The sequence below is a fragment of the Aspergillus mulundensis genome (assembly GCF_003369625.1).
Source record: "Aspergillus mulundensis strain DSM 5745 chromosome Unknown scaffold_4, whole genome shotgun sequence".
Lineage (NCBI taxonomy): Eukaryota > Fungi > Ascomycota > Eurotiomycetes > Eurotiales > Aspergillaceae > Aspergillus > Aspergillus mulundensis.
Window position 1 is genome coordinate 2752268 of NW_020797892.1, and position 15648 is coordinate 2767915.

Sequence of the window (15648 nt, forward strand, 5' to 3'; positions counted from 1 at the left end):
ACCTGCGCTTATGTCATCCTCTCCCAGTCTACGCTTCAGCCCACGCGGTACTTTACAAAGAAGTAAATAATTCCTAGGGGCGAACACACCTGTACGTGTACGCCATCATGTCGTCAGCCGCCAATCAGCAGCGGAAGGCTGAGATCCTCGCCAAAAAGGCCAAGCTAGCAGAGCTGAAGCGGCAGAGGGAGTTACGCCAGAAGGAGTTCTCTCAGTCCCGGGCTAGTACTGGGGATGCCTCAGAGGTATGCAGTGTTGCGCCGATCCCGGTGCAGGGGCCGGACACTCATGCTGACTACCATAGGTTGTCTCACCAGTTCCCAGTCGATCCGACAGTAGAGCTGAGCTCGATGATCTAATTTCCCGTCTCGTTGACCGTCCCGGCTCCGCTGCGGTGAGCGGTGCAGATGGCCTCTCGCGGAAAGGAAGCCGGCCAAATTCGGTGTTGAGCGCCAGCCAACTCAGCGGAGACAACACAGAAGCACTCAGTCCACCTACGCGACCACTTTCACAATCTATCGCGGTGCAGACGGTAGGAACCGAGCCTTTTATCGCCATCCCTGAACTCCAACCGGCCCCTGAAGCCAAACCGGAAGTCGTTACGTACAATAAGGGGGTCCAGACAGACGACTTGCAACAAGGAGAGCAAGACGCATCCTCTCTCGAGTCAGATGACGAGGGAAGCCCAGACTTCAAGCCAGCAAGCAAGAAACGACGGGAGCGCGATGACGAGATTCGCAAGAAGCTCCGCAAGGAAATTGAGGAGGAACTCCAAGCCACACATGAAAGCGCCCAGAATGAAGCTAATGTGGACTCCTCCCTGCGGTACCCTCTACGGCAACTTGATGATGACGAGCTGAAGGCTGTCACATCTTCCGAAGACTTCTTGGATTTCGTCGAGCGGTCCGCGAAAGTCATTGAGCGTGCTCTGGATGAGGAATATGACGTTTTGACCGACTATGAGCTAGGAGGAATGGATGCGGAGTTGGAGGATGATGACGAGCACGGCAAGAAAAAGAGGGGTATCAAGGAGGTCTGTCAATTTTGGGATGAGCGGTGGAGCAAGAAACGCATGATCAGTGATATTTGTTTCTCTCCTAAGGTTTGTCCAAGCTTCCTGTTCTGCGGTCATCCACACTACTCACAGTTGCCTGCAACCAGTTTTCCGAACTTGTTCTCGCTTCATACACCAAGAACCCTTCAGCACCTCACGAGCCCGATGGTCTTGTACAAATTTGGAATCAGCACCTGCACTCCCGGCCGGAGTATGTGTTCCACTCAACCTCTGATATCTTAACCGCAAAGTTCTCGCCATTCCACCCTAACATCATCGTCGGCGGTTCCTATTCGGGCCAAGTACTTCTCTGGGACACTCGCTCGTCGCGCGCCGGCGGTGGTGCACCTGTCCAGAAGACTCCCCTGACAGGCGCCGGGCACACTCACCCAGTATACAGCATCTCTATTATCGGGACACAGAACGCCCATAACATCATCACCGCGTCTACAGATGGCGTTGTCTGCGGCTGGACCGTTGACATGCTCTCCCAGCCGCAGGAGTATCTCGAACTCTCCACCCCCCCGCCGTCAAAGACTGAAGACCTTGCACCAACAACGATCTCTTTCCCCCAATCCGACCCAACATTCTTTATTGTCGGTACCGAAGAAGGCGGCATCTATCCCTGTCACCGCTACGACCGCGCTGGCGCCAAAGCAGGCACTGACCATCGCCTCGTATACCGCGGTCACGCCGCACCCATCATGTCAACAGCATTCCACCCAGCGCGTGGACCCGTCGATCTCGGAGATCTCATGCTAAGCTCTAGTCTCGACTGGAGCGTCAAGCTCTGGCGCATCCGCCCTCCGGCTGCGACGGCTCCGGTGGCCACATCAGGCATTACGGACACTCAAGTTATTACGCCTATTCTTGACCTCAACCGTGAAGATGTCGTGTACGACGCACGCTGGTCTCCGCACCGACCCGGTGTCTTCTCTCTCGTCGACGGTGCAGGAAATCTCGAGGTCTGGGACCTCTACACAGACACCGAAGTTCCCGCCGTACGGACCACCCCATCGAAAGGCCGCGCGGGCGTCCTCTCCCGCAGCTTAAACAAGGTCGCCTGGGAGGAACGCGAGGGCCGCCGCCTTGCAACCGGTGGCCTAGACGGTGTTGTTACCGTCTTCGAAGTCGGGAGAGGCCTCAGCGGTACGCCCGACGATGTTCCCTCTGAAGAATGGACGGGCATGAAGCGCCTTGTTAGTAAACTAGAACAGAAGGACAAGGAGCGAATGAGCTAACTGATTGAATCTAATCTAACTCTTCTTGATATCGTCTTTTCTCCCTTTCTGTATCTAATGTCTTTTCTTGTGTGGTGTCTTGATTGAACTTACCATATACCCCTGCGGGCGCCGTTAGCCAATGACGATATCCTGGTTCTACTTGAGACATGTACAACATTTAGATCCTCCATGCTTTCGACTATTCATCATAGGCCGTATTGACGTGGTTGATAGCTAATGGTTTGTGAAACCTGCAAAGCTTTGGGTGACAAGCAAATGCAATCATCATGAATTAGGGCTTGACGGCCGCGCTCGGCGACCGGTCCGGCCCGCTCCCTAGCCCTGACTAGCCCCACCTGGCTGTCTCTATCACGATTCACGAGGCACATTATCAAGTCATTAATGTTACTCTTTATCATTGTCCTGTTCAGATCCTATTCTTTTGTTGTCTCGGGGCATATAACGTCAGCCAGATCTGGTTGAGTGCGTCCCTAGGCCGACACGAGGACGTCCAGTGGGACGCACTATTCGGGCATGATTATGTGCTTAGTGTCTGTGCAAATGCTTTTACCCTGAGAAGGTGACCAGCAAAAGTCCTTGTTTTGCCCTAAAGATGCGGATATTATCAAATCATAAGCTATGTACCGTGCGCCTTGTACGAAACATGCCGCTCCTAGACTTTCCATTACTATGTAGCCCGGTTTTACTTTCTAAAGAAGAGTAGCTGCATGTAAATGATGTTGAGCGGTCGTATTAGGGATATCCATCTAGTTGGGAGCATTGTATCAATGTCAGGCAAGATGACTTAACGCATAGTTTAAAACTAATGAACGCTTGAGCAACTCGTATACAAAGCTGCTTTGTTTCGAGCTGCAGCGCATTCATGCAATTGGCTGAAACCTCATTAATGTAAGACTACTTGGAGCACATATAGGTACCCATCATATGTAGGCCCCATGGCGATCTTTGGTTGGTTACAAAAATTCAGCCTACAGTATGAGCTTACACAAAGTCTAAACCCTGGACTGGTGGTCTTAATAAATTATATATTTCTATTCGAAACTGCATACCTTAGTGGGATATCAACTAACCACTATAAAGGCAGATGGGTATGGAGCAATGTTGATGTCTAAATAGTTTTTCAGACACATTCATGTGAATGAGAAGAGACATCAGAACACAATACAATGAATCCAAACAAAGGAACCAAACGCCAAACATTGAGTCAACATCATAAGAGCTGAAAAGATGGGAAATTATCACCGACGTCGAACAGCACCGACGTTCGTACGCCACAATCATAGCAAATGCCCAGTGGTATAAAGCAAAAGGATTTGACTTGATTTGCCCCTCATGTTTCCGGTTCGTACATATCAATCAATCCATAAATACAAAAGCAGAGCAAGGTCTACGCAAACACCCGAAGCCAGTCCCTGTATAACTGAAGGAACAAAGTACATGCTGATGGAATGCCAGAAAGGTCGTTGCAAAATGAACATTAGTCTATCGAGCGGCCATCTGGTTTTGGCCTGTGCCTCCCAGCATTCCTGCCGGTTGGTGGAGGGAGTTGACAGGCTTGGATGGCAAGGATGGTGAAGTATCTCGCCTGTGACCGGACGTCCCAAAAACGAGCCGAGAAGGAGGAGATGAGTAGCCAGGATTTCGCGGGACACCTTGAGGTGGTCGATGTTCGAGAGAGGTATACATAGCTGGATGAGGTTTTCGAACATCGGTGGGAGAAGAGCTGAGAGATCGCAGTCTAGTATCGTAATCAGGATACAACTTTGCAACCGCTGCCGCATTGTCTTGATCCAAACCGTAAGGTGTATTGTTCGCGGACGAATTCTCTGCAATTGTGGAGGCAGATCCATTCGGAGCGCTAACGTCCACCATGCGCATCTGGCCTGCTGGCGTTGCGAAAGCGGGCACCCGCGAGTTGTCCAATATTCGATTTTGTGATCTTTGAGATAGGTGCTGATGTTGATGGTAGGGATGCTGTGGATTCGCCCAAGGTGTCTGCTCTAGGAAGGCTTCCTCCGCGGAGATCGGGTGAATGTTTGATGATATGCTGGGCATGGTAGTCCGAGGTATTGTCGGCTGATGATGAGGCGCCGGGGCTTTTGTCTCAATGGAGATCTTAGTGTGCATTGAGATTAGTCTGCTGCTCTCCGTGAAGTCCCCAAACGGTAGTTGAACTTACCCCCATCTTTTCCAGATCGTCCTCAAGCTCCGCTGGCCGCGCTGACAAGAGCGACGGGGCAGCTGGAAAGCCAACATATTTTGCAACTCCAGCCAATACCGACACCTCTTGATTGTATGCAGTTTGATGCGCAATTTGTTGAGAACGGCGAGTCGGAAATGGGACATAATGTTGTGGGCTCACATCGTCCGTCTTGAAACGATCATGCTGAATCGAGTAGAATTGTCTGCTGATGGCACTTGAATGATGCTCACGGATATCCCGCGCCCGTTGAAAGTACGTGCTGTGTGCCTGGGCACGCTCCGCTTGGCTTTTGTTTAGCAACGACTTGAGTCGATATTGGAACAAAGTGTGCTCGTAGTTGATCTTGGCGTCGCGATACCCTTTAACACATTCAAGTTGGCGCAGTAGCTCGGGATGCGTCGGATTCGGGCCCTTGAGCATGTCTAGTTCGCGGTTCAATTTGGATATCCTCTCGTCATAGATCCTAGAGACAGAGTATTAGCACCGTACTCGACCGAATATGATGAATTAAGAGGGACCATACTTGTCACGGAGAGTTGCGAATTCTCGCTCTAGTATAGCCAAAGAGTCCATAGCCGACGTCCTTTTAGCCGCTGTGCACAATGAATTAGCCAGGTTCTGTGTCAAGCCCGGGATAATGACCTACACTCTTCTTCTAGCTTCGCGGCCGCTTCGCCATCATCGGCGTCTTCTGGACGGTCCGCGGTGTCCTCATCGGCAGGCGTATCATCAACGTCTGCGCCCGTCTCAACAGCTCCGCTATCAACATCATCGTCGGCGTCTCTAGTTTTGCGCCCTTTCCGTTTCCCCTTTCTGGCTCTCTTGCTTTTCGTCGGAGCTAAGGGTAGATCAGATTCAGGGATGTCATCGACCATGGTATCCTCTTGATTTTCTTTCGGGATTTCTTCTTCTTCAATAGGCTCGGGCGTAAGAGCCAAATCCGGGGGCGGGTCACTGAGGTCGCTCTTAACCGAGCCCCGGCGCTTGTGTGGAGGAAAATCATCCTCGTCAAGCTCGGAGATCAGTTCATCCCCGGACTCAGGACGTTTCCTCTTTTGTCCTCCACTCTCGGGCAAAGCAGGGTCCTCAAGGTCCTGTGGTTCCTCGACGCTATCGACGGCGCGACCATTTTTCGAGCGAGACTTGCTCGGCGACTCATCTACCGGATGGTCGTCGTCCTCCTCGACGTCATCGTACGTCGTCGAGTGAACTAATTTGCTAGGACTAGGGCCGTATCCGCTTGCGCTCACCACGATATTTGTTCTCGTGCGGTAGTTTGGGGAATCGTCAATGCGCTCTGTTTCTGCCTCTGAATCGTTTTCTGGAGCAACTTTCTCAGGCTTTGGTGACTCGTAATCAGACGGCATATTTTCTAGGACATCATCAATCTCGCTCAGACTGCTCGATCGTTCATCATCGAGTAGCGAGTGCTGGTAGAGTAGGTTTTGATCGCCATTGAGGACGGATTCGTCAGTGCCGGTCGGCGCACCAACCGAGGTGGGTTCTCTAGACTCTGCCACCTCCATAAGGGGCAATAATACTGCGTTCTTGCGATTCTAGGCCAACGGATTTGTGACGAAGAAAACGGGCAGATGTTCGGCGGAGATGTGCCGAAGACGCTTGTGGGGAGAGGAGGGGGGCGGGAAGGAAGATCGTAACGCGCGAATCAACCTAGGTCAATCGAGGCGAAAATGTTAGAAACGGCATCATTGTAGTAGTTAAGCGCAATGGACTGGACTTCAGCACTATAGAAAGGAAGAAAGAACAGGGAGAACAGCAGTGGGTTGAGGAGATCCCAGCAGAAGGCGGTGCGGATCACACCCCAGAAACTGCTCATCATCAGATAGGGCCTGCGCACGCCAAGGGCCTCCAACGCAGGTGACAGTCGCTTAAGTGTCGCTAAGGACACTCATCATGAAGAATGTAAAGATGTAGGAGCCGAGCCACATACCATTCATCAATGCGCTAGCAGTGGACCTGTGCTGCGCCGAGCTTGCCGCGACTGAGCACGACACTCTTTACTTCCACGGTCGCGGGGAGAAGGGCACAAGTATGCAAAGAGACAAGCAGTACCTCAAAAATTGTATGTGCACAATATCAAGTACGTACGAGACACGACAGTCAAAGGTATCGAATAATTCGGGCAGGAAAAGAGGCCGCCGTGGAGAGACGATGGGCGCTGGAAGCGGGCAGTACGACAGTGCAGCGCAGCGGGAGACCGCATGGAAATCGGAGGAGTTTGACGTCAAAAGCCGGATGGAGGCCAAAAAGCAGCAAGGCGAGCGAACGATAGGAGCAAATTTGGTTTGCAACAAGGTTGGAAGAAGAGAGACTGCAAGCAAGGCGCTGTTCTCTGCAGCAGACTGAAGAGGAGACGACGGAGCCGAAGAACTGAGCAATCTCGCGAATGGACCGTACAACCGCCGGCCGGATTATTGCCATTTTTATTCCGCGCACGACTCACCGCCCAGCAATCAACATCGTCATTAATGCGCTTCGAGAGGGGAAGGCTTGCACCCCTGTGCTATGAGGTTGAGGATCTCTCTAGGATATAACGTCCTATTCTATTGTCGCCCATTTTTGATCTCGGTTCAAACTGGGGCTTGGGGCTGCTGTTATCATGAGCTCCATCTCCAAAGGCGGTGAATCATGTGTAGTCCGATCGCCGAGACCAAAAGCGGTAAGGAAAAAGAATAATTTTCTAGATAATCAGCAACGAACGAGAGAACAGCACCACGCAAAATTTCCATTGTTTCTTTGTTTCTTGCTAGAGTTGGCTTTAGAGTCTGCTTGAAATTGTCCAAAATGGGCAAAAAATCCAAGACACAAAAGGAGGCTCCTGCTGCAGAGAGCGCAGGTTCCTCGTTGCCTTTCTTGGGCGGAAAAGCCTCCGTGGATCCTTCATTGGCTTCATTGTTTGAGCAGAGTGTGCGTATTAAGGCCTTTTTTTGTCTCCGATTGTATGGAGGTCTTGTCAGTGACATGCTGCTAATTTTTGTAATAGGCAGGGCCAGTGAAGGTTCCGGAAGTACCTCGTCTGGGCGCTGCGCCGAAGACGAAGAAACCTAAGCTTGAGAACGACGAGGATGAAGAGGAACTGTCGGGCCCCGGCGACGACTCTGCTGCCGAAGATGAACCCATGGAGGATACGCCACAGTCGCCCGATGCTGCGCCTGAAGACGGCCCAGCGGTCTCAGAGCCACCAAGTCGGAAACGAAAGCGAGCCACCGGAGACGATCTTGAAGACTCGTACATGCGTCGCCTAGCAAAGGAGGAGCAGAAGGAGCAGAAGAAGCGCCGAGCAGAACTACCAGCTTCCCCAGAAGCAGAAAGTGAAGACGATGAAAAGGAAAGTGTGCAGTCTGAAGAAGACGAGTCAGAGGAGGAGGAAGACGTGGAAGTTCCCAAACACGAAGCTATGGCCAGTGAAGGCGGCGACGACGACGAAATCGCCAAGTCTAACCGGACTATATTCCTAAGCAACGTCTCCACAAAAGCAATCACATCAAAGTCGGCGAAGAAAGAGTTGATGAAGCACCTTTCTTCATTCCTCTCGACGCTTCCCGAGTCCACAGGTCCTCACAAGATCGAATCCGTACGCTTCCGATCTACTGCTTTTGCTAGCGGCGGCAAGATACCTAAGCGCGCTGCATTCGCCAAGCAGGAGATTCATGATGATACCACGCCCAGCACCAATGCCTACGCCGTCTACAGCACCGCTCAGGCTGCGAAAAAGGCCCCCGCGGCACTGAACGGGACCATGATTTTAGACCGACACCTGCGTGTCGACAACGTGGCGCATCCCTCGAAAGTCGATCATAAGCGCTGCGTATTCGTCGGCAACCTCGACTTCATTGATAACGAAAAGGGCACTGAAGAGGGAGAGAAAAAGAAAAAGAACCGAGCCCCGGCTGATGTGGAGGAAGGCCTTTGGCGCACATTCAATGCTCACACCAAAGGAACACAAAGTGGCCCTGCCGGTCGAGGCAATGTTGAGTCTGTACGTGTAGTCCGTGACCGGTCCACTCGTGTTGGAAAGGGTTTCGCGTACGTGCAATTCTACGACCAAAACTGTGTCGAGGAAGCTCTTTTGCTCAACGACAAGAGGTTCCCTCCAATGCTACCACGAAAGCTTCGTGTTGTGAGAGCGAAGAAGGTTACCAAGAAGCCTAGTGAGAACCAAGGTGCATCCAAAGGTACAGACAGGACACTGCAAGGTCGCGCTGGAAAGTTACTCGGCCGGTCAAGTGAGGCCAGGTTGAAGGCAGCGGATAGGAAGTCGATCTCGCAAAACTCGCTAGTATTTGAGGGTAACCGCGCAACGGCCGATGGATCATCTCGCATTCGAGTGCGGGGGAAGAGTCGCGGCTCCAAGGTTAAGAAGGATGGTCGAAGCAAGAAGCGTGCTGCGGCCTATAAAGCTGCTGGAGGGAAAAGATCAGAGATAGGAAAGTAGGCATTGCAGCGAATTTGTACTGTATATTTGAACAACATAAGAGGCCTTCCCATGAATTGGAATATAGCGGCCTTTTGCAATGTGAGGGGATGCTGAAAACAGTGACGTCATATAAATCCCAGAATAAACATATAAACGTCGATCAGTTGAAGATACACTTCTTCTTGCTCAGCTTATCCATACTGCGACTTGTATGGAGTAGCAATTACCTGTCTTCCTGCAAGCAAACCGTCTATCGTATTATTGCTCGAACATATTGCAAACCCCGACTATTCCGCTCCACCATTACCAACCTGCAGAAACGCGGGGCAGTGGACCCTGGTTTTCTCCGTACACAGACGCCCGGGACTCGAGAAACAACAAATAAAGTTGGTGCCTGGCACACAGAGCCATTCAGCAACAAGCTTCATCCCTGAAACTCAAGTTTGATTCTCATATAGCGGACTATTTGCCATCCCGGATTATTCTCACAGCAACAGAAAATGTTCCCTCGCCGTCCATATATTGGCCGACATCCTCTTCGGCCTGCGCCGACCCGGCGCAACGATCCACTAGAGGAAGACCCAGAGAGCCAGCAATTAGAGAGCCAGTTCTATCCGAGCATCTTCGATGTCCTCAAAGTCCGGCATCTTCTACTCTGGAAAACAAAGCCGGAGGGGCTTCCAGCTGAGGTTGTGGATATGATCGTGGACGCCGCCGAATACTGGGCTTCGACCAAAGCCAAGCTAGATGATAGTAGACGGATACAAAAAGATGTGGACCAAGCGGTGCTTTGCACGAGTCCTCTATGTTATACTGAGAATGTAAGTTAAGCAATGGAACTTTTATATCCATCTTTCCATCCTAGTTCGATCTGTGCTAAATGGTCTTCTAACAATACGTAGACTCCAGATACGCCCACGCCTAAGCTCCTTCCGCATAGAACCATGCATCCATGTCGAAAGATAGTCTTCTCCATTCTCTCTCATGACCAAGGTGGCTACTCTGAGAGCCGCCTGGCTGGACCAGATCATCCACCAGCCTACGAGGGAACTTACACATGGTTTGACGCTGAGGTGGTCCATAACGCACATGAGCCATCGCAGAAGAGTGCCATAGATGAAATGTTGGACCCCTCGAATAAGAGCCCAAGGCATTATGCACCCGATGATCCTCTACTGCTCCCACGAGGCAACGCACTGCAGCGCAACCGCGCTCGAATGTCCCGGGCGAAGCGGCATATTATCAACTGGCACTATCTGGACGACATTGCGTCCGACTCTTCGGAGGCGGGTGATATAGAACGTGATAGTGGGAGAGGACGGGACACTCTGAACGGTAAAAAAGTTCGCGAGATGGAGATTGGGGACTCAGTAGTGATATGGGCACGAGCACGATTCCCGGGATGGGTGAACTACGTCGATGAAGTGTCCGTCCGGGTTTATTGGGCGATTTGATCTGGACCTATGTACATTACAGGCATTTTCTAAGAGATTTTGTAGGACAATCAGTCATAAGCGGCGACTATACTGGCAAGCATCATGCCAGCACACAATTTGTTCAATCAGACATGTCCCTAACCCGACCACCAGCTCCATGGCTCCATAGAAGCTAAATGACAGCATGGATGCCTGGCTTCTGAGGCAGCGAAAGCACGCAATTCGCCAAGACCCAGCTTGGGCTCATATTAAAGGAACAGGCTGCGCTCATGTCTTTTGACCAGGAGTTTTCTCTCATTTCACCCCAGACCGTGTCCTGAAGTGTCCAGAAGTCGCTGATTGTGCTCTTCTCCAACCAGAATGAGCTGTGTCTCTCACCATCCGCCGCCCAGGGCCCTCGCTCAACCCTGAGCTCGACCACGATGTGACCGCCGACGCAAAGCGGCCTTGGAGAAGGTCGCCCGAGACCTCAGGCTGTGGGGCAGCTTGCGCAACAACCAGAAGGAAATGGTCTTCGTCCTGCGTTCAAGCCTGTCTATCAGCGAATCATGCTCTTATCGCCCGTTGTCTCATGCACTAGATGTGAGAAACCCGCGAGGCAGCAACCATCTACACTTTGCGGTCTGACCGCCGTCAACCGACCTCTCGCCCGAGAAGCGATTCTGGCCGCCAACATGCGCCGCATCGTCATTCCATTGCGCTTGCTGTGTCCCGTGCGGTCCTCAGCGCCTTTCTTTCGCGACCTGCGGCCTGCGAGCCCTCCTGTCGGCCCATACGTTGAGAATGTACTCCGCTAGGCTGAGAACCCCGTGATTGACTATGTCGGCGACGGGTCTCACTTCCTGCCCGTGCTGCTGCCCATAAATGCCCGCCTTTCCCTCCTTGGCTTTTCTTGAGTTCCAGGCACTCTTCTTGAAGCCGTGGTTTTCTCTGCGTTTCTCTACGTAGAATTTGTTTGCTTTTCCGCCCCAACTCCGATTTTGCTTGGGAGCTCTGCGATTTGGACCACTTTCTCCGTTTACGCCATTTCTATATTTACAATGATGAGTCCTCCGCCGAGATGTGCCGCTGTCGTTGTCGGAGCCGGCCCCGCTGGATTGGCAGTCGTGGGCAATCTCCTTGAGAAGCAACTCGGCACCATCGTCTGGGTCGACCCTTATTTCCAAGGAGGTCGTGTAAATCGGAAGTATCGTGAGGTCCCGAGGTTAGTCTCTCTGTAATCTGGCAGCCGGAGCCCGTCACTGTTAGAGGGAGAGCTCTCCTGGCTGACCGAGCTTGGATCCAATTAGCAACACCAAAGTGGCACTGTTCCAAGCGTTTGCAACCGCGGTCCAGCCCTTTCGGTCTGTCATCAACAGTACACGTATTCCCAATGCTTTCACTACAATGGCGAAGCTCGACCAAGAGACGACCTGTCACCTCCACCATGCGGCAGATGTCGTTCGATCTTTGACCGATGGTATCGTAAAGATGGATCAAGTGCATGCTTTTCGCGGCCATGTTACCGCTGCCAATCTAGACCGCGTTAGTTGAGCCTTACCAGCTCGTCCGTCGTGGGACGGAAGACCCAAGCTGCAGCGTTACTAACATGCTCGCTGGCGTCTTACTAGACACATTCATGGACTGTACGCATCCAAGGCGCGGACACCCCTGATGATTTGGAGGTTATGACATCCCGCTTGATCCTCTGCACTGGGTCGTCTCCGGCGCAAACGCCTATGCCAGTCGATGCAGACAACGTCCAGAGACTTGACTTAGACGTAGTCTTGAAACCAAGCGAGCTGGCCTCGACTCTTCCTCAAAAAGCGCCAACCACCGTCGCAGTAGTCGGCGCTTCACACAGCGCCATCCTAGCCCTACTCAATCTCCACGACCTAGCTCGCTCTTCCCACCCACATCTCCGCATCAAATGGTTTACCCGCCACCCACTCCGGTACGCCGAATACAAGGATGGCTGGATACTCCGCGACAACACTGGGCTCAAAGGTCGCGCAGCCGATTTTGCCCGGCAGCAGCTAGAGGACAGTGCGCTACCGACATCAGATGCAGGCCGATTCATCACTAAGGTTGATTGCGCCGGTGGCCAACGTAAAGAAACAGCGCAGTATCAAAAACACCTTCCCTCATGCACATACTTGACCCAGGCAATCGGGTACATCCGCGACCCTCTCCCAGAACTCTCCATCAACGGATCCCTATTGCCTCCCGATGATTTCCAGTGGGATTCAGGCTTTGGCGGCTTCACTGACCGCAACGGCGGACCTATTCCTGGTCTATACGGTGCGGGCATCGCGTTCCCGGAACGTGTCATCGACCCCTACGGTAATGTAGAGCATGCCGTGGGGTTCTTCAAATTTATGAAGTTCCTTAATCGTGTTTCTCCACAGTGGGCTGCTATGGCATGACGCCTTCCCTGTGCCATCGTTTGTGATTCATTGTTTCTTTTTGGAAGCGAGCCTCTCATCCCCAGCACCCTACGATTTCTTGAGAATTGATATCATTATCTGTTTATCACTATCATCACCGCCGGCTAGGCGATGATCAATCAAGGGAGTGTGATTACAATCAACAAATATCTCTCTACATTATCTTTCATACTTTCAATTTAGAATCTTAGTCCCGTTCCTTTCTTTGTCTCTGAACAATGCAGGCCTAGATCATTGAACATATCTCTCGACCAACCAAGGCTTCCGTAAACCCACGTAGTACCCGATCGCTGCTACCTACGTAACCTATGATAACCTCACACTGAGCACGGCCCATGCTAACAGATGCTAGCACGGCTTATGCATGTAGTTCAGAATAATGAACTACACTATACAGTTAGTCCAACATTCTGATTCACCAGATATACACACATACGCCTTAATCCCGTCCCACCCTATCCTATCCAACCATCATCCTAACCCACTCCTATAGTTAGGTACCTGTGCAGCTTGGTGGTCAGCTGCTAGTATCACTACAGTACAGGGCAGTAGAAGCCAACCCCCATTCCCGTTCAGCAAGCCATAGTCATAGCAATATTTCAGCACCGGGACTTCCTTCACATTATAACCACAAGCATGTGTACCCGAAAAGCGCGCGCAAGTCCATTGAATTGAGGGGACTGGCGTAGCCGGATCGAAAAGCCGTAGGGCTTTCGTGTTTCCATATTGTGTCCCATGTACGTCCCATGCATACTGTTACACGCGGGGTTGATGGATCTGCGGTCATTTGTCGTTTCTGTCCGGGACCGGCTGCATTCCTTGCGTTGAGACCTGCGTGTATTCCAGTGAGTTGATGGTGATGGTGATACAGTGCCGATCTAGTGCTACGATGTACGTACACCAAAAGACAATGGGTCGGGGTGCATTCGATTTACTGGCTTTCCCACTCAGCACAGGTGACTGTTATTCAATGCCTCGCTCCTGCTAAAGAAGTACGGTACCGATTCATGGCTACCAGCTAGCCAAGTTCAAAAAGTGACGTCGCACATTCATTACTGGATACATATATACATAATGCATACCGGACACGACCAATTACCGATGCAACATCCAAGTTTCCAAAGTTCAAAGACGCAATGCGCTCGGGTAGTCAGATAAGCTGCCGCGAAGTCACTCGCGGTCAAGCAAAAAAAAAAAAAAATCGTAACCAAACACAGCTGGAACGAGAAAGATATAATCGATACAGTTCATGCGCATCCCTGCACACTAACACATGAAGAGAAAAGAAAAGTGCCCAAATGATACACTGGTAGCACATGCTGCAAAGCACAGCCACCTGAAGAAGGAAAACCGTCTGTCTTATAGCACAAGAAATAACTTAAACGAGAGCAGCAACACCAAGCGCAAGCGCCAACAGGCCACCAGAAACGCGGTTGGACATGCCAGCGTTGTCACCGTCCTCGCCGTTCACGGAGGGAATAGAGGTAGGGCTGTCAGTTGCGGACTCAGACGAAGTGCTAGAGGCAGACTCGGTGGAGGTGGCGCTGGCGGGAGTCTCGCTAGGGGTCTCACTAGAGGTAGAAGTCGGAGTCGGGGAGGTGGTAGACTCGGTGGTAGTGGTGGTGGTGGTTGTCAGAGTCGTCTTGGTGGTGGTGCTTGAGGTCTCGGTGGAGGTCTCGGTGCTGCTGGTCTCAGTGGTGGTCGTGGTAGACGAGGTAGTGGTAACGGGCTCGGCGCCCTCGATAGAGAAACGAGGAAGATAGTTGGTGGCGTCCGCGTCGGAGTCACTGACAATCTCGATGGTGTAGTCGGAGTGGTCGTCAATGTCAGAGGGCACGCTCCAGGTGAAGCTTCCAGAGTTGGGAATGGAGGCTTAGTCAAGTCAGCGCACGAGGACGCATGTAATACATGATATCTGAGGGGGACTTACAAGCAAGAGTGGTACCCGAAGAAGAGGTCAAAACATCGCCGTACTGAAGCTTGAGAGTCACAGTTCCCTCAGTGCTGGGGTCCCAGCTCAAGGTGGTCGCCTCGCCGGCAGTGAAGGAGTAACCATCCTTGGGGATGTTGAAGGCATTCTCGCGCGCGGCGGCCAGAGTGGCGACGGCACTGAGAGCGAGGAAGAATACGGAACGCATGGCGACTGATGTGGTGGGTATTATTATATAGACTCTGTGCGAGGATCAAGAGAATATAGAATAATGTTTCAGATGCGGCGGGAGCCAAGTGGACTGCGTAGGTCGTATATGTAGATAGATGCGGGGGATTAAAAGGTAGAAGGAGTAAAGATTGTCAAGGAGAGACTGAAGACGAATTGAGGAAGGAGTGGACGGTGTAGCCGGTTAAAAAGGCAACCAAAAGGAAGGACTGGCTCTTGTAGTGTCGAGCGGGATGGCGATCAGAGAAAGAATAAAGGAAAGGCAGCGGCGAGCGAGGAGGAAGGAAAAGGAGGGAAGGCAGTGTCCGCCATCGGGGGAGGCGACGCTTCCAAATTCCGGCTTCTTCAGGTTAGAAACAAACTTAGCACGCACAGAGTGTCCAGACTAGCAGACTTAGCACCAGGAACAGACCGCAGAATCACAGGTCCACATGCAAATTGGACGCAGGCTAACTGCTTTCCGCTAGCCGCTTGGTGCAAGGAGGAAATAACGTTGCTGCCCTGGCCGCGATGGGACTCTGCCTCTGGCGATACACTCTAATCTCCGGTCAAAACAACAATGGGCCCGTCTCGGCTCAGAGTCCTTACTCTCCAGATTCCAGAAGCATTCGCTATCTCTGCTCGCGGTCGCTGTATCCCTTCAGTTCAATGTTCATTGTGCGTGCAGGGTAATCTTCACGATTGGACAA

At 51.8% G+C, this 15648-nt stretch overlaps 6 protein-coding genes across 6 annotated transcripts; 4 read left to right on the top strand and 2 right to left on the bottom strand.

Annotated features, from left to right (window-relative positions):
• Positions 1-107: 107 nt before the first annotated feature.
• On the top strand, positions 108-2295 carry DSM5745_05315 (putative dynein intermediate chain; the record flags this gene model as incomplete). Its single annotated transcript, XM_026747331.1, has 3 exons — positions 108-245; positions 305-1102; positions 1162-2295. The coding sequence occupies 3 exons, from the start codon at positions 108-110 to the stop codon at positions 2293-2295; spliced, it is 2070 nt and encodes a 689-aa protein (XP_026604811.1).
• A 1485-nt stretch (positions 2296-3780) lies between these two features.
• On the bottom strand, positions 3781-6027 carry DSM5745_05316 (uncharacterized protein; the record flags this gene model as incomplete). Its single annotated transcript, XM_026747332.1, has 4 exons — positions 3781-4413; positions 4478-4964; positions 5025-5094; positions 5148-6027. 4 exons carry the CDS (start codon positions 6025-6027, stop codon positions 3781-3783), a joined length of 2070 nt encoding a protein of 689 aa, XP_026604812.1.
• A 1279-nt stretch (positions 6028-7306) lies between these two features.
• On the top strand, positions 7307-8957 carry nop12 (rRNA-processing protein NOP12; the record flags this gene model as incomplete). Its single annotated transcript, XM_026747333.1, has 2 exons — positions 7307-7429; positions 7506-8957. 2 exons carry the CDS (start codon positions 7307-7309, stop codon positions 8955-8957), a joined length of 1575 nt encoding a protein of 524 aa, XP_026604813.1.
• Positions 8958-9439: 482 nt separating this feature from the next.
• Positions 9440-10393, top strand: DSM5745_05318 (uncharacterized protein; the record flags this gene model as incomplete). The annotated part of the gene is made up of 2 exons (XM_026747334.1): positions 9440-9760; positions 9842-10393. 2 exons carry the CDS (start codon positions 9440-9442, stop codon positions 10391-10393), a joined length of 873 nt encoding a protein of 290 aa, XP_026604814.1.
• A 1025-nt stretch (positions 10394-11418) lies between these two features.
• Positions 11419-12780, top strand: DSM5745_05319 (uncharacterized protein; the record flags this gene model as incomplete). Its single annotated transcript, XM_026747335.1, has 3 exons — positions 11419-11579; positions 11665-11899; positions 11986-12780. The coding sequence occupies 3 exons, from the start codon at positions 11419-11421 to the stop codon at positions 12778-12780; spliced, it is 1191 nt and encodes a 396-aa protein (XP_026604815.1).
• Positions 12781-14179: 1399 nt separating this feature from the next.
• Positions 14180-14939, bottom strand: DSM5745_05320 (GPI anchored serine-threonine rich family protein; the record flags this gene model as incomplete). The annotated part of the gene is made up of 2 exons (XM_026747336.1): positions 14180-14673; positions 14732-14939. The coding sequence occupies 2 exons, from the start codon at positions 14937-14939 to the stop codon at positions 14180-14182; spliced, it is 702 nt and encodes a 233-aa protein (XP_026604816.1).
• Between the last annotated feature and the right edge of the window lie 709 nt (positions 14940-15648).